Source organism: Cryptomeria japonica, chromosome 11, assembly GCF_030272615.1.
Source record: "Cryptomeria japonica chromosome 11, Sugi_1.0, whole genome shotgun sequence".
Lineage (NCBI taxonomy): Eukaryota > Viridiplantae > Streptophyta > Pinopsida > Cupressales > Cupressaceae > Cryptomeria > Cryptomeria japonica.
In genome coordinates this window covers 452,716,001-452,736,812 of record NC_081415.1, presented here as the reverse complement: position 1 = coordinate 452,736,812, position 20,812 = coordinate 452,716,001, and the positions used below count along the sequence as shown (strand labels likewise).

Genomic DNA, 20,812 nt, shown 5'->3' with positions numbered 1-20,812 from the left:
ATGCTTAATTTTTGCTTAATATTAAAAAATTCATCTTCTGCTACTTCTCGGAAAAAATGGTCAAGCGCTTTCACTTTGAAATTTAAATAATCAACCATTTGCTGGATTTCAATAGCTTGCTTTGTATCATGTTGATCAATTGCAAAAATTTCCAGTGCAATATTCTCAAAGGTCATTTAGAATTTCGTGAACATGACGTTCAATTGACTTGAGTCATCTTTCCATGAAGGTTTTGATGAACATATTTGATCCACTTGATTCACTAGGGCTTGGAGGTTTTACAAATTTATTGGTTTCGGATTCAATTTTGTCCTTACAAAACTGTTCTTCGTAGCAATGTAGATCCATATTAAGCAAAAGGTAAAATGTTCATTGAGTGCAATGAAAATTAATTAAAAGAAACGAAACAATATTACTTTTCGTAGGTGAAAATATAGTTGGTAAAGCTAACAATATGTCATCTAATTTATGGGATCAATTTAAAAGCTAGCTATATATCATCTAATTTGTCATAACATATATGCATATAGTTATATGATATATGTTCACTCCGAAAAATAATTGAAAATAAAAACCAAATATATATTAAATGTATTATAATAGAATTAACCATTAAACATCATATTAATATTAAAAATCCAGTGATAAATTAAATACAATTGATGTTAAACAGTAATATCGTACTTTGTAATATCTCTTTGGTTTTAAATCTGGTTTTTACGTCTACTTATGCATTGTCTCAGAATAATTTTTCAACCACTATCTAATTCGTCTAAAAGGCAAGCATGATGTTATTGGAATGCAAGAGTATCCACAAACAAATGGCAACAATCTCAATCTAGCAATATTCATATTTTCTACAAACAAAGAATGGCCGGTCAATTCAAGAATGAGAGTACAAGTCCGCAATGTACCACATATCCAACAAATACTCAAATTCTATCTTCAAGCATGGCTGACAGGACTGTCTTCAGCGAACAAAGGCAATGCTTCTAAGCAAACACGCCAATATCTCAATAAAGAATGGATTCATATTGCCACAGCGTAGCTTAAAACATATGAGAGGGGCTAACATAAGCCTTTTTATTACAACCATGGCTACACATATCAATGAAGCAAGCACATGACCCCATCAAAGAGGCAAAAGGGGTCCATAAGAAAGAAAATAAATTAAAGCATAGCAATATGACACTCTCAAGATGTTGTAAAGGAGAAATGAGTTTTTAGAAAATGAGAGACTGAAATAAGAGTTGACATATAGGCAACTCCTATCACTCACAATGGGTTATCATTATATATATCCAACATAAAGGACCTTCCATATGTTCCTCATGTTTGTATGCATTTATCCAAAGACCAACTTGGGATGACATATCATCATTGCGATTAAGGCATATACATGGTGGTTGTGTGGGAACAAAATATCCAACTTTCGGTCTAGAAAATTGGATGATCCTGGACATGATTTAGCATTGGATGAAAAGTTTCAAAACTTCTACTTTCTTTTTCAAGTTGGGTGATTTGATCTATGGAAAGTTACTTGTGTTTGAACTTTGAACCAAGTATAGGGTAGACATAATCATCCCTTCGATACTTTAGCTTTGCCAAATCCAAGTATTTTCTTTTCAGTTTTTTCTAATTGAAATATGGAAAGCAAATTTGTGGTTAATACAACTGATGTTAAACAGTAATATCGCACTTTGTAATATCTCTTTCTAAAGCCACTTCGAAAGTGGGAGAATTCAAACGAAGATACCAGGTGCAAAGGAGAAAGAATGTTTATTCAGATTTTGTAGTTGATAGTACTATGGCGAACATGCATGTAGAATATGAAAACATAGTGAGAGCATATGAATTTCTTAGAAGAATGCCTCAATGATATCCAATATCATAAAATGTAATGATTGGTTGCAGGTTTAAATCTAATACCACAATGTTTTCTACAGTCTTGGCTTCCTATGTCGAAATGGGAGCTTAGAAATATAGTATGGGTATCCATCGAAGCATTAATGGTAAGGTGATTTTTGTCCGATTATATGGTTGGGAGTTCTCTGGGAGATGAGCATGCAAAATGTGGATGCATAGAAAAGGAACGAACTATTTGCACATAATATCTCAAAGAGATGTCATTTCAGGGAGTTGTCATTTCATGTAAGGAAAGAATTGCAGGCATAGACAGCTTTGTTGAAAGGCTTTAGAAACAGCAAATGTGATTGGCACTATGGCTCTCCATCGAAGCTTTAAAGGCACTAAAAATTTTTGTTAGATATTACAAAATGAGGAAGCATAGGTAAGACATATGAACAATTTGACAGAACTTTCAAGCAATATGGACTATTTGACAGAGTGCATGTTTGCAAAAAATGGATTTTATAAAAGGAGATTGAAACTTTTGAGCATATACATGAACTGTTTGACAAACTTGCTTGATAATTCAAGCAGCTACGTATAGAGCATAAACAAAGTTAATAACTAACGAATCCATTTACTCTTCTTTCTTCTATGGTACATGCAGTACGAAAATTTGTAATAGTTATTGTGCTACTTGCCTCAGTAGTAGTGTTATTTGCGCAAGGGAGAAGACACCGTGCGTTGAATGCACCTGCTAATGAACAAAAACAATATTAAGACGTGTGTCATTTGTTTCTCAATCTGTAGAAGACGATATTAAAGAAAGAAATGATATCATGGAAAATACCTTTAGTGAGCAGATTGAATCTCAAGTTCGCAGAGTTAATAGTGCGGAGAGTAGGGCATAGGATGTTTTCTAATGTAAAAAGAAAAAATCTTAGAAACTGATATCGTGCAAAGTGGAAGCTTATCATGCAAATTCAAAGCTTCTCCATTTACGATAACCGTCTGTGGTTGCAATGTTGGTCCGTTAGAAAGAAGATACGTCACCAACAATTACGTGAGTGGTGTTTAGTGTATGCATGAAAGCACAATACTATTTTTTAACGGTGCTGATTCAATCAGTCTCTGAGATTTAATGTGCACTGGAATAAAAATTGAACAGATGCCTGCCATTGTAGACTACGCCTCTCGACATAACAAAAATGAATACATAATCAATAAGAGAGGAGATTTTATTTTTCTAAACTAAACATTTAAAGAAATCGTTATGTAACTAAAACACAATTAGGAACATAGTTTCATCATAACACTAAATTTAATTATGCATTCACAAAGATACAAGATGCAACCATAAATCATTCATAAAACCATAAAATGCACAACAAAACAGCATGATGCAGTGTGATTGTACTATAAGGGTGTGTGCATGCACAAAGTTTCCTATCATGACCATTCTTAATGGATGGTTAGAACATTTCTACCTCAACCATGTTCTCCTCTTCAACAAGTACCCCACATCTTCGCCCTCAAGTTCTCATTACTAGGTTACATAAATCATAACAGAAACACCGCAAGAAACACTCGTAATCATAATCATAATCATAACAGAAACACCGAAAGAAAAACTCATAATCATAATCAAAATCATAAACGAAGTAATTTAACATCATCTCAATTTCAATTTCATTTTCATGCATCAGAATTAATCGACAAATTCACTAGTCACGCACATGTAAAGATCAAATAATCAAACAATATCAGTGATGTCCAAATATACTGAATAACATAGGCCGAGATGTGACAACCATGTCTAAAAAAGGAGAAATCCTAATAGCCTAATTCAGTGAATGATCTTGAGACGAAATTGAAATGAGAGAGAATAGCCTTTGATCAACTAGATGTGGGTAGAGGTTGGGGAACATTGATTGGATCTGCTACTTTTAATAAGCCCCACAACTATGAAACCATTGTGAAAATTCTTGTATTCTCTATAAATAAGAGCAATCTCAATTTCTAATGATCACCAGTAGTATTTTTAGCATCCGGCTGATACCTTCTTTGAAATATCACGAATTTCCATAACTGTGTGCTTTAAAATGCAGCTGATAACTTCTTTGAAATGTAGCCTATTTTCTTATTTCAAAGTGGAGGCAAAAAAAAATTATATATTTAGAAATTTTTTATGATTTCTTGGTTAGTTTTTTTTAAAATTTCTGATGCAATTTTTTTTTTACATAAACCTAATCTGATTTTTTTCCTAATCCTAATCCTAACCTAATTATTCCCTTGTCCTCACCCTAACCCAATTTTTTCTTTTTCTTTTCCCAATCAATTGTTTTTCTTTAATACTCGATAAAAATCTTTTATCTTTGATTTCCAATTCATTTCTGAGAGATTTATTCTACTACGATCTTTCGCTAATTTTAGGGTTATGCTAGTCTCTTTTTAGCAGACCATCCTATGCAAGCTTTTCTTGCAGACCATCATATAAGCTTTTCATAGCAGATAAGAGATTTTTTTGTTGTTTTGACAAATGTGGCAAAGATATAAAGCACTACCGATGATTTTAAATATTTTGAATGACAATAGACTTATTAGCTAAAAATCAAATGTATTTAGTGCATGTTTCATTCATCCTTTGAATGATCTAACACAGTAACACTATATTTCACATTGAAAAAATATAACAACAATTGCAACTACCCTTTGTACACGAACTTCTTGAGTGTCGAGCACAACGCCAAAAAGTCTTATTTTTACTTATACCATTAAAGGGATCAGCACTACGCCAGCAATACATGCTTTATCTCTCAAATACGAGTTGATTTTAAGTGAATACTTAACTAGAAAATAGCTTCAAAAGATGCGTGCAAGTCCTATTGCCAAAAGTTTAACTCACTCTGTACATTCACTATTCTTAAAAGATAAAATGGATTTGTAGTACTGCACCATAAATTAAATTAATAGATTTAGGTAAAGACCTTTTTCCTGTTCTTTCTCTCTCTTGTATGAGGGGAATCAGCAGCCCATCAGCCAATAAACCATCAGGTGAGCCCCTAGAACCCCCCATCTGATGGGTGACTGGGTGACCAGAAATCTATATACTCTGCGTCAACAGGGCAATGGGGCCGCTAGGGAACCAAACCGTGATTGATCAGCAGATGCTCAGCAACATGTACTCTCCAAATACTTAGTAGGACACTCTGACAAGTACTCTCAAGTACTGGTCAAGAAATATAGGAAAAAATTAGCAAAGCCCAAATTTCTGAGGACATTTAAGTTCTCTAGAAAGAATATGATGTACAGTAATCCTCAGTTTCATTCCTCCTTTTAAGGATCTAACGCAGTAACAAATGAGATATATTATGCAATATTAAAAAACAACTATAACTGCACTTATCCTCTGCAGACAAGTTTCTTGAGTGTACACCACAAAGCCAAATTTCAAATCTTATTTTTGCTTGTAATATTACATTGATCAACACATAATACAGCAATACATGCATTATCTACTAATCTCTAAGAGTAATTTTTAATTGTATCTTTGAGCGAAAAAGAGCATCAAAAGATGTGTGCAAGTCCTCTATGCAAAAACAGCTAAAACCAGCTATTTGATTGACAATCTCATAAATGAATCATTGTTAGCTTTCCATAGAATATCTTATAATTTTGCAGACAGTTCTAATCAAAACTATTGCAAATTAAATTTGAGAAACATAGGAATATAATAAGTAAAAGCACAACTGTGAAATGGGATGAGCTCAAGTGGTAAAATTATTCAGGCTTTCGTAATGGAAAGCCACCCATGTTCAAATCTCCAAGAGACATGTCACATACTTAAAATGTACAAATGTTATGTCTTGAATGTGTAAACCACCCTAGTGAACTCTGGATGGGGCATACCCCAACAGACGATGCAGGTGCAAGTAAAGGGTGAATATGACAGAAGAGATACCCCTCGATTGTGCCATCTATGACAAAAAAGTTAAAAACCAATCAAAAAGAATAAAGTAAAAGCAAATCTTGCGCTGTACATCAACTGTTCTCAAAAAAATACAACAGAGTTGTCAGATGAATCCTTCAGAATTTCAAATGATCTAACAAAGTAACAAAAAAGAAATATATTAGACACTGTAAAAATACAACTGAAACTATCTTCTGCAGACATGCTTCTCAAGTGTAGAAGCAAAATGCCATTTTTCAAATCTTATTTTTGTTTGTACCATTGGAGGGATCAATAATTAAGCCAACAAAACATGCTTAATCTATGAGTCAACTTAATCGGATCCTGAGGAAAATGGAGGTTCAGATGTGTGCAGGCCCTGTATGCACAAATAACTAAACCACGCACTTGGATTTACAACCCCGTCTCTGAATCTTTGATTTGCTTCCATACAATATCTTCTAGTTTTGCAGAAAAAGCTTTGTAAAACTGTTCCACAAATTGAAAGCAAGAAATATAGGAATGTAATTAGTAAAACTAAAAGCACAATTTGCAAGTAGATTCTATATAAGATTTAAAAAACAAAAACGAAAAAACAACAAACTACAGAAAGATGAATAATACACACATACCTTGTGATATTCTAGGGTGTCACCCACAGCCTTTCTTACTTCAACCATAAACACAGAAGGAGTAACTTCAAAAACCTGCACGATAGTTCCCAAACCACAAATATAATATATAAAATAGAAATACAAGCGTGGTACATTTTGTTGCACATTTTCAACTCAGATTTGAAAAACATCTCAACAAAAATCATAACAAACTAAATTAGTCAACAAGTCAATAAAATAATAGAGAGCATTTCTCACTGTCTTGGAATGCATGTAACATGGATGTTTCTAGTAATTGATTTTTATTCACAAGGATAATATATCTCAGTACAGCCCCTGCAACATCAGTGCTTACATAAAAAAATATGAATATCATGATAGAAGATTGATGTTAAAAAAATCCATGATTATTCCTCCACATTTACAGCTATTCAAAATTTCAAATTTAAGTGTTGTTATCTTGGATTTCATTTGTTAGGGTACAAAACTGTGTTCATTAGCAGTTGACACAAGTTGAACCCAAATTTTATCTGTATTATGTTATGTAAATATTGCTGTGATTGGAATATCACAATCTGGGTTTTGATCATAATTTTATTTTAAACAAGAAATAATTGGAAATATATACCAACATTGAACATAAATGTAGTGCATACCATAAACATAATGCCACAATTAGGTTTTCTGAGCATTACGAATGTCAATTTGATACAAATAGTAATACTGACATTTTCGGACCCTATATAATCCAAATACCACATTGAAAAGCTCTGAGGCTTTGAGCAAGGTTTGGCTCTAAAATTGTGAACTTTTGCCTTAGAAACATTTGAAGGCCAGCCTGAAACAGTGCCCGCCATGGATCACAAGCTAATCCAATGATAAGTGAGCTTTTGATGGAAAGAATGAATGGTACTGCCCTAAAAGAACAAAAATTGTGACAACGAACACCAGCCAATGCATCATAATCACATACAATTCAATCCCTGCAAGGACTAATACAAATCTAAGCTACCACCCACCATTCATCTTCATCCAAGAGCCTGTGGATCATATAAGCCTCATAGGTAAAAGTAGCTACAGGGTCCACTAAAAAGCACTCCTCCATGTGGCATGCAAGCATTAAGGCAAAAGGATGTCAAAGAAAGGGGATATCTAAAGGAGCAACTACCATCAGAAACCCCACAAAGTATCATAAGCCATTGGCTTGCACAAGCGCATTTCCCGCAGTGCCATACTCTGCAAGATGGAAAAAAAGTTAAAAAACCTTACAGACGAGTTGGCCTATAGGAGGATATAAAAATGGTTGCCAAAGATTAACAATCTGTGTGAATAATCTAGGAAAAGAATGAAGCAAAAATGTGATTCTTTGGACTACTTGCAAGGATGCCTATAGTTGGCACTTTGAAAGTTTAGCTTGGAGTGCAAGCAAGAAAAGGGATGCTTTTGAGATAGTTCAAAGGTAGTAGAACAAAGCAAGATCAGTTGCAGAATTAATCATGGCAGATCATCCATCACTGCATTGCTCAAACTTGTCTGAGAATGCCACCTGTAGGATGGGATGAAAATCATCACCATGTGTCAGAATTGCAGTGCACATAATGCACTTACAAATTGCATAAATTGAGCCTTGTGCTCAATAAATAGAGTCTTTTGACAAATTTTCTTTAGCCTTATTCTATATCTTTAGCTACAAGGTATTTAGCCTTAGCATTTTTTTTTTGTAATAGCTCAGAAGTGCTATTAAGAAAAGAGATGCTTTCCACATCATCCATAGCTATTTGTCAAACAAAGAAAGATCAACTGCAGGACTAATCATAGCAGATTATCCACCACCACATTTTCCAAGCTTCTCTGAGAACACCACTCTAGGATGTGCACAAGATGCACTTGCAAATTGTATAACTGTGCCTTGTGCTTGGTAGTTACAATCTTTCAAGTATTTTTCTTTGAAATTACTCTTTATCATTAGTTACTTGGCACTTAACCTTAGCAGTTTTCCTTTGTAATAGCTCCTCGCATCTGTGGCTAAATGCAACTTTGTGTGTTTTGAAACGCTTGATAGAATGATTTGTAGCTTATGTGAGCTCTTAGCATATTATGTGTACATGTTGATTTGACTGTAGTAATTTTGTCTCTTGCATTTTGTCACACTGATAATTCAAAGTAGTGATAAAGGATAATCTGTTCTATATTGTTTCGTTTAGAGAATGCTTGAAAGGTCACATTGTCCTTGTCACTGCAGCATTTTACTTTTGTTTTAGCAAGGATTTCATTTAAATTTCACTTCCCATTTTGTCCTCAAGTATTAAGTAACATCAAGATAGGGGAACCAGCCTGAAAATGGAGGTTGTTCTATAGTTGGAATACCTATAACTTCCCATTATCCCATCTAATTGTGGCTGCAACTAAAGACAGTTGGAAGTGTGAACAAATCCATAATTGCTCTTTCTCCTTTCAAAAATCATTGTCTGCAAATATATCTCAGTTTCAAACTAATGCTGTTAATTTGCATGTAGCTTCCTCTATGCATTATTTTATCAAGATATCTACTCTATTTCTTGTTATCTTTGCATAATGGAAGCTGAATAAGTCAAAGACAATATACCTACAGCCATGTTATCTTATTCCAATTTTCACCACTAATATAATACTATTCAATCACTCTAGATTAGTGCTCCACCAGTAGCCACATATCTTGCACCAATATAAGAAAGAGTGATTTTGAATGATCTGGAAGTGTAACAACTGCCTGTGTGAATCTAGTATTTTCTTCAAGAGCAACTCAAAATCACCTTGCTAGTTATGTCTATTCCATCAAACTTTTATGGTTCTCAATAAAACTTCATAAAAATACATTTTTATTATGTTAGCTTAATACATGATACTTAGAAGAAAATTCAAATTCATTTTATAAATTTCACTCTCAATCATTGTATTGTCATGTCCCCTTTTCATAACTAATTTATCTAGGAGACCAATAGCCTATTTTTATTTCCTGTAAGCAAGGGATCAAGTTAGGGGAAATAAAATAATAATAATTTAAAAAAGTCCAATGATTTTATTTATAATTTTACAAAGGGAGGACTTAAGTATTATTATTTTTCTTTAAATTGGGCCAAAATGAAATTAAAAAGGGAGAATATGAGAGTTTGGAAGGGAAAGGGGCATCCATTTACTATTGTTATCAAACCCTTTATACAAAGCTTGAGCATTTTGTTCATCTCCACACTCGAAGATGAAAAGCCTTTGGTGCAAAAATTTGGAGGATGAAAACTCTCTTAGTTTCCAGTCGAGGTGGTTCCACTTAGTAGTCACATTTGTGCAAAAAGATTGCAAGACTCCAACTTCAGTTATGATTAGGGATTTTCAGTGAGTTCAAGAATTTATTTCAATATTCCAGTCCAAGTGGTTTTCATAATATTTTATTTGCTATTACAGAGTCAAATCTTTGCGGTTATTTTGGTGCATATTACTGGCCTGGCCATACCAATTCCCTGAGGTAGCGCAGTTGGTGTTGTTGAGACATGGACCAGCTAGGACTCGAACCTAGGACCTTCCATCGCTGCTGGAGTGCTCTACCACTGAGCTACTGGCCCCTCTTAGACCAGTCCATCGTCGGTCCGAGTGTGGCTTATTTCCAACACCAACACCCCCCCTTAAGCCACACCTCTTGTGTGCTTGGGGCTCCTAGCCTGGACCTGGCTCTGATACCATATTGAGACATGGACCAGCTAGGACTAGAACCTAGGACCTTCCATAAGCTGCTAGAGTGCTCTACCACTGAGCTACTGGCCCCTCTTGGACCAGTCCATCCTCGGTCTGGGTGTGGCTTATTTCCAACACCAACACCCCCCCTTAAGCCACACCTCTCGTGTGCTTGGGGCTCCTAGCCTGGACCTAGCTCTGATACCATGTTGAGACATGGACCAGCTAGGACTCAAACCTAGGACCTTCCATCGCTGCTGGAGTGCTCTACCACTGAGCTACTAGCCCCTCTTAGACAAGTCCATCGCTGCTGGAGTGCTCTACCACTGAGCTACTAGCCCCTCTTAGACAAGTCCATCATCGGTCCGGGTGTGGCTTATTTCCAACACCAACAGGTGTTAATGAATTTTTGAATGTTAATGAAATACAGAGGGGACTCTGTACAATTTCAAGAGCAAGTGATATCTTAAAAGAATTTCCATTGGCTGCCAATCCTTTTTGGAAGGGGGCATAAGTTATATGAAAGGCAATATTTAATAAAGGTGGTCGTATCTTTGAAGGTAAGCTGTTTGCACCTTTTGAAAATTATTATGATGGCTGATAAACATTCCTTGGCTGCCGATCCTTTTTGGAAGGGGGCATAAGTTATATGAAAGGCAATATTTAATAAAGGCGGTCGTATCTTTGAAGGTAAGCTGTTTGCACCTTTTGAAAATTATTATGATGGCTGATAAACATTCCTTGGGTTCACTATACTTTATGTTAAGGAAATTCAAGTTTGCTCAATATTATTCATATCCCGTTTGAGCTCTCATATATCCTCTATGAGTAGCCACAGGCCAAACTCATACATGGGCATATACCTCAGTCTTGTAAGTGTTCTAATTATTTCTGATTTCAATATTAATTAAATATTCAGCAGTATCCAAGTAGCTGCAATTTAATAATTTATATTTCAAAAAAAAAATGTTATTAGTATTAGTGGGTATCAATTATTATTTCAGTTTGGTTATCAAACTTCTTGTTATCTAGCGTTTGGTTGATATTCCAAAATTAAAAATTTAAATCTCAGAAAATTTTCAAGTTGATTTCCTGTTGTTTAGAAACTCGACCAAGTCTAGTGAAACTTGCAAGTTTTAGCACAATTACGAGTGTCACCTGTCAGGCTTGGCCAATTCTACAAGTTGACGTTGCAGACTTACTGAGCTAGACTCAAACTCATATCCACAAGTCCTCAACAAGACTCACCCAGTCTTAACACACTGCTTTCAAATATCATTCCTAAGACAAATCAAAAACTCACATTGATACACCAATTTCCTCTCAAGAAATGTATCATACCTTACAATTTTTATCACTCAAAACTTGTTTATAAAGGTATGCACATACTTGACAATTGCTATGATATCCACTTTAGAATTATCCCTTTGCAATTGTTAGCATTTTAATTCACAGCTTTAGTGCAACACAAAATGGAATGTAATAACCACCCCTTGATTGCTATCATTTTTTTTCCCTTTTAAATTTCATTGGACCTTCAATATCCTCTCGTACAACCAAGCAAATTTCTTTTCAATTGGAAGAGCTAGTTTCATAACCTTACTCAACCCCAGCAAGGGTAGTAGCTCTACATGACAATTTACAATCTTGCATTGAATAAGCTCACATAACAAGTCAAATCCTTAGACCCATACCTAATCCTTGAGGGTTCATTTGAGATGGCCTTGCCTACATATCCCTTTTGGAAATCTGAGGCATCGTAGTTCACATGCCAAAATAGAAAGACTTCATCCACACAATTATCATGAGATCTGACCTCAATCATTAATTGATCTTATACTTCTAATTTAATCCATATATTTCAGCATGATAACCAATACATTCTAGTCAGTGTTAGTTCCACACTAACATCAATGTATTTGCACACCAATCCATATAGTGATCAACCCATACGTACACTACATTTAAACAAAATGATTAGCTCATGCACAAAACACATGTACACAGTGTGATTAACTCATGCATACATCACATATACACAATGGGACTAACTCAGGGACACATCACATATACATAGCAGCCAACTAGTGGACAAGTGGTTGCAACCTTACTGCAAGCATCTTCCCCATTGCTTTGTTCATTCACATATAAGCCCTTACATACACCCCAGCCATAAAGTGAATTTTTGTGCATCCAATATTACACCATAGCTCCCATCCTCTTTCTATGACCAATGTCAATTATAATGACAAGACAAGCATCCCATACTACTAGTTGTCATCACCAACAAGCTCACTAGTGTAATAAAACACAATACGGCCAATCATTAATAAGATTTCCAAGCCTATTACTCATTTGTGTCATCATGCAACTGAATAAGTTACATTATGAAGATGTTTTATGTTCTTACTGTAGACCCAAGACAAGTGCATGTACTATCAATCACCTAGAATAATTAAACAATCAGTATCTTGAATCTTGATGACCATAACTTAGATACACACCACATCAAAAGCACACAAATTTCTTTTGATACACCACTTCCAATACAAAACTCCTAAGATGGGTAGATCCTAACATCCTTCACCTACATGCTACTTGGGAAAGCCTATCTAAACCTTATACAATTGAGTAGCTCCTGGCATCTATTACCTACATGCTACTAATGGAAGTTGGCTAATCCTATGATGTGGCCAAATGCTTCTTTTGCCAAAGCACACACACTCCCTAACTTGTATCATGCTGAAACAATGATTATCTATAAGTAGGTTGTAGATTTTCCAATATGATCATCTCAGGATGAGTGGGACAAGCTACGCTCAGAGAACAATTGTCCTCTACTTAAGGGCCCCTTACTCAATTATAGTTGTGATAAAAAGAAGTCAGCACTTGTATCAATCTCAATTCATAATTATGACATTCGAGGGTACAAGAACATTAATCTAAAACATGTTGTCTAAAGGGTTTACACCGTAGTCTAGTTATTCTAGTTACATTACCCCAAAGCTGAGTTACCGGGTTCGGCCCCCTAGACCCCTGGTATTGGTCCGGTCCTGGTTCGGGGTTCTAGTCCGGTTCGCCTGTGCTCCGGATAGGGTTCGTGATTCACAGGCCTGGTTCAGACCGAGTCAAACCCAAGAGGACCTAGGTCGAACCCAAGGGTCTGACAGCCCAAAAATGGTTTTTTTTTTTCACTTTTTTTTTTTTTTTGAATTCTACCACAAAAAATTAAAATATAACCCTAAAAGTGAGTTTTAAAACATTAACTTGGCTCATTTCACACAAGCAACATGACTACAAGCAAGGGGAAACGAAGATGTGGGATATAGAGCCAGAACATACTGATTTGAATGCTTTCACTTCTCATCTTGTTGCATTTGATGACTCAGATAGCGAGCAAACTTAAAGTGCAAGTGCAAGTGTAAGTGGCATTGGCATTGATTCATCTAATGTCAATGTCAATGATGAGGAGGAGAATGAGGATGATGAATTAGAGAATCCATTTGATGATCAAACGTTAAATTGTTGAAAGTTGAAACAATGATACTTGAATATTTTATCATTTTGATATTAAACTTGATGTATAAGATGCTGTTATGGTATGATCATGATGCTATGATCACAAGTTTATGTTGGTTTTGTTGTTTTTTATGATGCTATGTGAACCACCACGTGCAAGTTGTGTGAACGCACGAGGCAGAAGATGGCTGCCATGAAGAGAGAAGATAGAAAAGGTTTGGACAACAGAAAGTTGCTGAATCAGAATCATGTCAAGGAAGAAGTGAAAGAAGTTCTCATTGTGGGGAACATGAAAGAAAGTAAGAAAGAAGGTAGAGTAGTGCAAGAAGAAGCACTCAATAGAGGAAGCAATCAAGAAAGGATGGTGTCCATGAAGGAGGCACTCAAGGAGACATGTTGGTCTCTTGTTTTATTGGCTAATGTTGTGTTTAAGTATGTGTTTGCAAGTATGAGAAACCTGGAAAGGAAGGTCAAGAATGAGACCTTGAAAATGATGAGAGATGGGGCAAGAATAGCACCCAAAGAAAGAATTGAAGATGAGAAAGAAAGAAGACAAGTTGTAGCAGTATGTCACGAAGATACAAAGCAACAGTTTGCAGCAGAGGGTCATCGTGAAGAGTATGAAAATAAAGATGAGGTTGATGAAGAAATATACCAGCATGATAAAGAACACTTTGAAGATTCCCTAGACTATCATAATGCCTTAGAGGATGGTGTGGATGCAGGACAAGATGTCTATGAAGTGGGAGAGTTGGAAAGCCCAGAAGTCAATGGTGGAAGCAAATTGGAACAGCAGGTGCAAAAGAAGAGAGATGTTGCAGATGAAGAAATTCTCAAAGTAGAGAAATTGATAAGAAGTGAAAACAAGAATGAAGGAGAATCACGATGGCAGTCTATTGCAGAGGTAAGTAGTAGTGAGAGAGTTGATTTTGATCATAAATGTGAAACAAAGTGTGTAGATATGCTAGTTAAAGAGGAGAACAGAAAAGAGTTTCCAAATCTTGGTTGGGATCATGGTTATAGGGTACCACATTGGCAAAGGAAACCAGTTGGTGAGAGGCAGCAGTTAAAGTGCAAGGAAAAAGGTGATTATGTTGGAGTTTATGCCAACAAAGAAGCTCATAAGATGGAAGGCATGATAGAGTTTAAGGGGAAGCGAGAACATAAGGCACGTTGTGAAGAAAAGAAACATAAAGAAGATGCTACAAGGCAAAAAGAAGACCATGGGTTTTGGAGAACAAGTGAGCAATAAAAAGACCTCAGCCCAGAACTAAGGAAAACAAAGTGTGGGTGGCCAAGCGTGTGATAGTTGAAAGCGGTGTTGCAGGTTATGATGGTGGGAAAACACTTCAAATGAATGGAAGATGTGAAGAGAAGAATGAGTTTGTGGGTGTAAAAGAGAAAGGATTTGCAGCAGGAACATGTCTTACAAAGGGCATGAAAGGAACAATGAAGATGAGAAGACAAGGGTAATAGTGACTGAAATTGAAGATGTAGATGAAGATGGAACAACCAGGGTATTGCCAAATGAAATAATGAAGGAGAAGATGGAGATAGCTGCAGCATCAAGTTGGTGGAAGCTCGAGGAGAACATGTACAAGGTGAGAAATACGCAAGTAAAAGTAAAAGATTTCAATAATGATTCTTTTGTAATTTTGAATAGAATTGTTGATGAAGATGGAATTGACGAGGAAGAGACTGAAGATGATGACATGTATGAACATGAAATGAAGTTGTGGAGACTTGTAGATGAAAAAGAAATAAGGAGAAAGTATGCAAAGGAGAAGACAAATAAACACAGACAGGTTGGCAGGAATAGAAAGCACAAATACAAGTGGGAAATGGATATGAACGAAGGGTCAGATGAGAACAACGAGACTAAAGAATATTTGACAGACAAAAGGGATGATGAGGGATTGAGAAGTGATATAGAAGGTGCGGAAGAAAAGCCAGAAGCTGATATAGGGGCAGCTGTAGAAGATAAAGAAAATTGTGCTCAAAAGATAAGAAAGGAGTTGGAGGAGAGAGTTACAAAAGGTAAAGAAGTGGGATGTTGGCATAGCAATGATTGGAGACACAAACATGCAAGATGAGGAAATTGCAGCGATGGAATTGGCAAGAGGAGACATCAATAATGATAAGAAGGATGATTTATGGATACAATTTACAGCAATAGAGCAAGAGTGGAAAGATACGTTTGCAGGTATGCAGACAGATGGGACAACGAAAGATGCAAAGATGAAGATTATAGTTAAGAATCAAGGATTATAGTTAAGAATCAAGAAGTTGTTGCAACACAAATGGAATATGGAATAGTGTATGCAGATTTTAGTAGTGATCTTGTGAAGCTTGATACAGATGACGAGATGGAAGATGACTTGTTAAATGGCCATTGTGGAAGAGAGGCTGAAAATGGTGGTGGATGAAGCTGTGGAAGGTGGAGATGAAATAGCAAGTGCATATCTCAATGCAGTTGTAACAGATTTTGATGATATTGACAAGGTAAATGAGTTCAAAGCCTTGGAATACTTTAGTTTTCATAAAGTTGTTTGTGTTGGTTTGTGTGTAAAGGAAAGGGTGAGTAGAGATTGGAGTAGGATGGGAAGCAGTGCATATGGATTCTTGAGATCAGAGCAAAGAAGTGAGAAGCAATGTTGGCAGACTAGGGCAGTTGCTCCAGAGCGATGCTGGAAAAAGAGGAAGAAAAGAAAAGTAGGAATAGTTGTTAATTTTACTCCCATGTGCAAGAGCATATGTTTTCTTTTGTTCCCTAGGAGTCTTATGCAGGAGCATCGGGTTAATTTTTGGTTTTAGTGGCATGTTAGCTTTGTTGGCTGGTTTTAGGTTGCCAGACATAGTTCCTGTCACCACAAGGGCAGGAAGTTTAACAACTTGGTTGCCTTCAGCAAGAGGAGATGAACGATTAATGAGCAATTCAAAGAATCAGTTATGAATAGTTTGGAAATGATTAGAAAGTGAAACAGAGAGGTGGACTTAAAGACAAAAATAGAAAGAAGTGTGAGTTCGAAGGAGGTTTTGTATAGGAAAGAAAAGTGTGATTCGAGTATAGAGGGAGCCCGATCAGTTCTAAAAAAAATCCATTACAGAATGGTTGTCGCACAATTGGACAGTCGACGAGAAGTGTTTGTATGACAAGAAGAGTTTGTATGGGATACGTGAAAGAGGAAGATTGATGCAAGAGAAAAACGTCAGGACGGCGGTAGCAGATGGATTGGTTGAAGAACCGGTGTAAAGTGAAATGGTATGAGCTTGAAGATAGAAATGATGAGTGGAAAGAGTGAGAGGGATGATGAATACAGGTGGAAGTGTGACAAAAACGACAGGAGAGAATTGGGTGAATGGGTTGAAGGTCGACGCAGTAGTGTAAGCAATTGATTATAAACTTGTAAACATCTTTGTGGAAGATTGAATAAACAAATAAACAATTGTTGTTCATTGGTTGTCGATGTTGTTTCCTAGTTATTGTTGATCTATTGATTCACTGTAGTTCTTGTTGCATACATCTGAACATGTGTTAGTTATCTAAAAACTATCATTTCGCTGGACAAGTTCCTGTCACTTGTTTGACAAAAAGTCTTAGAAATTGGTTATTGTCTGAAACCATAGCATTGGTTTGTGAGTGTGAACCACCATGTGCAAGTTGTGTAGATATTTGTGAGAGTCTTCTCCATCACTCCTTCATTCCTTCATGGCCATTTCATGGCCAAGTTTATCATGCACCTGCATCTCAAAAGAATAGACTTCGCTAGGTTTTGAGGCCAACCTATACCTTACTATACTTATCACTAATCCAAGGCACAAGGCCATATAATTCAACACAAACTCTGATTATTTTACTCCAAAAAAGTTTAGATGCATCCTCACACATTCATATCAAGATAGAATATGATGACAGAGACTAAAAGTTCATCCAAGATTGGAGTAGATGTTGGAAATCCAAACATCACAAACCTCAAAAAAGGTAAGATTTGACAGTGATGGATTGCCTTTTATTGGCTTACTCGTATATAGTGGGGGCATATAAATTGAAATGGTGATTACATAGCCAACCAATGTAAATTTCAGCTCCAATGTGAAGCATACTAAAGAGGGAGAGATAATCAAGTTTAGGAAAAATCCCAATCCTTGAATCTATTCCCCAAACCCTCCCCTATAGACTTGGGTCATAAGGGCATCCTATGGCCAATACCTGCATCCAAATGAAATCAAAGTCCCATGTAGTTCTCCTCTCAATAATCTCTTGAAGAACATGAACCTTGAATTCCTACACAAGAATTCCCACCAATTCATAAATGAGGATAATACAATTTTCCAACTCAAGGGAAGTTAACTACTTTACCAAAGTAGTACCAAGTGTTCCTTTTACCATTAATGCATTGGTATAACATCCCACTATCCCCTATAAAAATAAATTCAACTCTATTCACTAAGATATAATTTATTCATAAATTAAAACTCAATGAACATGTACCATCAATATTTATCAAAGTTTGTTCACCCAAAATCATGGAGACAACAATTTTATGCATAGATAATCCTAATTTAAACAATTACCAATAATTCCTAAGAATTAAGATCTTTCTTACGAATTTGTCCATTATGAGAAAGGTTGGGTCAATAATTTCTAAACTCGTATAATTTGCAAGCAATCTCAAATAGAGCCATTACAATAGAACCATTACCCAACATATCAATTCCCATATGTATGATTTAGTGCTAGGATTTGATTCATAACAATAGAAGATACATCAATATTACATACTTAAGCAGTGTTAGGATTTATATTTTAATATTAAATTACATATTATCAAGGCTCGACATGTGATCCCTTGACTTTCGAAGAATAGCATTTCATTTACAAGGATGTTAATGATCTATTTTCTCTCATTTTGCAATAGCTACCAAATTCTCTCACCGAACATTATTTTCTGACTTGGCAACTAGCCAATGACTAAGAATGAGAGTGCATTAGGGATAAATATGCTCTCTTTTGAGGTCACTAATAACCTCTTGATTATGAGTGCAACAATTCTATCTAGCCTACTAACTATACCTCAAAATGAAATCTATTCAACAACCCATTTATGTTCAAATATGAGGTCTTTTAAAATAAGGAATCATCCTTCCGTTGCATAGGAATCCTCCATAGAATCATCACCTTGGTGCATATCATGGTAAACCCATCTGCCACCATTACTTTGAATCCCTCAAAGTCCTCTCCCTATAATCCCTTCTTAACCACCAAAGCCTCATCTATGAAATGGTGGGTGGCCCCATTGTCTATCAAAACTGTAACTCACTACTCATGTAGGACTCCTCTAACTCTAAAATAGTTATACTTGGGAGAACCCGAGAATGTATCAATTTCACCTTCTTTCACTCCCCCTGAAGAGTGCTCCTCTAAAACAATCTACTCCTCTGAGCCACTCTATCTATTGCTTGAAACATTACCAATTGTCTCCTCCTCACTCTAAGAAACAACCTCTATGTAATGAACTTTGTCTTTCCCTAAGCACTTGTGCCTTGGTTCCCATGGTTCCTTACATGAAAAGCATAGCTTCTTCCTCATTAACTCATTCTTGCCCTCATCTGACAAGCTTGGCTTCTTAGGCCACTCCTTCGAGAAAGGTCTTTTGTCCTTTAATGGAGGAAATTTGGACTGAAATTTTGCCTTTGGAGTAGAAAACTCCATGTTCCTAGTTCTCTTATTAGCATCTTAAAGAGTGGGAGGATCAAAGGCCTTAACCCAACCATAGAGAGGTTCTAACAAACCCTCACTAAAGAGCACTATCAAGCTCCTCTCTAACACATTTAGTACCATAACAACAAGCCATTGAAAATCTACAATGTATGTATCAATAGTACCACTCTGCTTCAAGTATGCCAACTCCCTAAAGTGCAGCTCCAGATCTTTCTTATCAAATCTATCAATAATTGAAAATCTGCAATGTATGTATCAATGGTACCACTCTACTTCAACTATGCCAACTCCCTAAAGTGCAGCTCCAGATCTTTCTTATCAAATCTATCAATAAGCTTCTGGCTGAACTCTACATAGGAATTAATTAAATCCCTAGGTCACTAATATGTGCTACCACCATTCTTGAGCTTCACCGTCCAAATTCAAAGTAGCATACTTGATAGCCTCATTTTCAAACATAGGGTTTAATGAGAAGTGTCCAAATTTTGAAACCATGATCTAGTTGTGCACTTACTAAAGCCATCAAAAGCACGAATAGAGAACTTACCCAACTTCTCCTGTAAATCATGACTATTAGGGCCCATATCTCTCCTAGGCCTGTTCCTTAACTTCAACTAACAAAAGTCTTGTAAACACAAAGCAACATGAACTCATCACCGAATACCTCATATTCATGTAAACAATCTATAAAACCTTCTTCTACATCTTGTTGGTTGCCTCCTATTGCAGCATTGTTTTGCAAATGTGTAGGCATCAATGGTCTAGAAGTTGCTCCACTATCAGCCTGAGACTGATTGTTAACAGGTATATTTGTATGACTACCTTCTCCATTGTTTCCCCCATTGTTTTGGTTGTAATTATTACCTCCATTATTCTTATTTCTATTCATATGTTGCATCATTTGGATCATTAGCTGCACTAATTGCTATTGTCCTCTAGCAAGATCATTCAAAATTTGCGTAGTACTCCCTTCATTGTTTTCTCTTCTAGCACCCATGTTCCCAATAGCACTGTAATGTCCCCTACGTAATTAACATAATTAATCTATTTCAATATACTAAAAATGATTGAGAGACTAATCATGAAGCCAGTCATTGATATTCTTCAATTTATTAGTTATTAACATGTGTTTATTTATTTTCCTCATTAGATGATTAATTTCATTATTCATAGTTCTTAATATAGATATCGGACCCTGCTACTACTTCAGTTTTAAGGGAGAAGGGTCTATATACGTTACCAAAGCGCTTAGAGACCAAATACAATAGGTTCCCTCAAAGTTTACAGATCCAAGCCCTTACCTATCTTGGGTCTATACCCTCAAGGTTTATGGGTCACTGATCCCCACCCTATCTTGGGACTTAACCTATTGCGTGGATTTAGACTGCCCCTCTTTGGAACATCACATTCCCATCTTCTTAAATACTGACAGTAATAACATGATTTAGACTAATA

At 36.0% G+C, this 20,812-nt stretch overlaps 1 protein-coding gene and 1 non-coding gene across 4 annotated transcripts in view; both read right to left on the bottom strand.

The window, feature by feature from the left end:
• Positions 1-5,610: 5,610 nt before the first annotated feature.
• LOC131041402 (CBL-interacting protein kinase 8) overlaps positions 5,611-20,812 on the bottom strand; it is a 135,357-nt gene continuing 120,155 nt past the window's right edge. For 2 of the 3 annotated variants that reach the window (XM_057974469.2, XM_057974471.2), the window contains 2 exons: positions 6,430-6,504; positions 5,611-6,286 (listed from right to left, as the gene is read on the bottom strand). In XM_057974469.2, the coding sequence (XP_057830452.2) occupies positions 6,212-6,286; positions 6,430-6,504 (150 nt within the window). In that variant the 3' untranslated portion in view covers positions 5,611-6,211. The remainder of the gene's footprint in view (positions 6,287-6,429; positions 6,505-20,812) is intronic. The other variant, XM_057974470.2, reaches the window with a different exon arrangement.
• On the bottom strand, positions 9,937-10,007 carry TRNAA-AGC (transfer RNA alanine (anticodon AGC)). The gene has a single exon. It is a non-coding gene; the product is annotated as a tRNA-Ala (tRNA).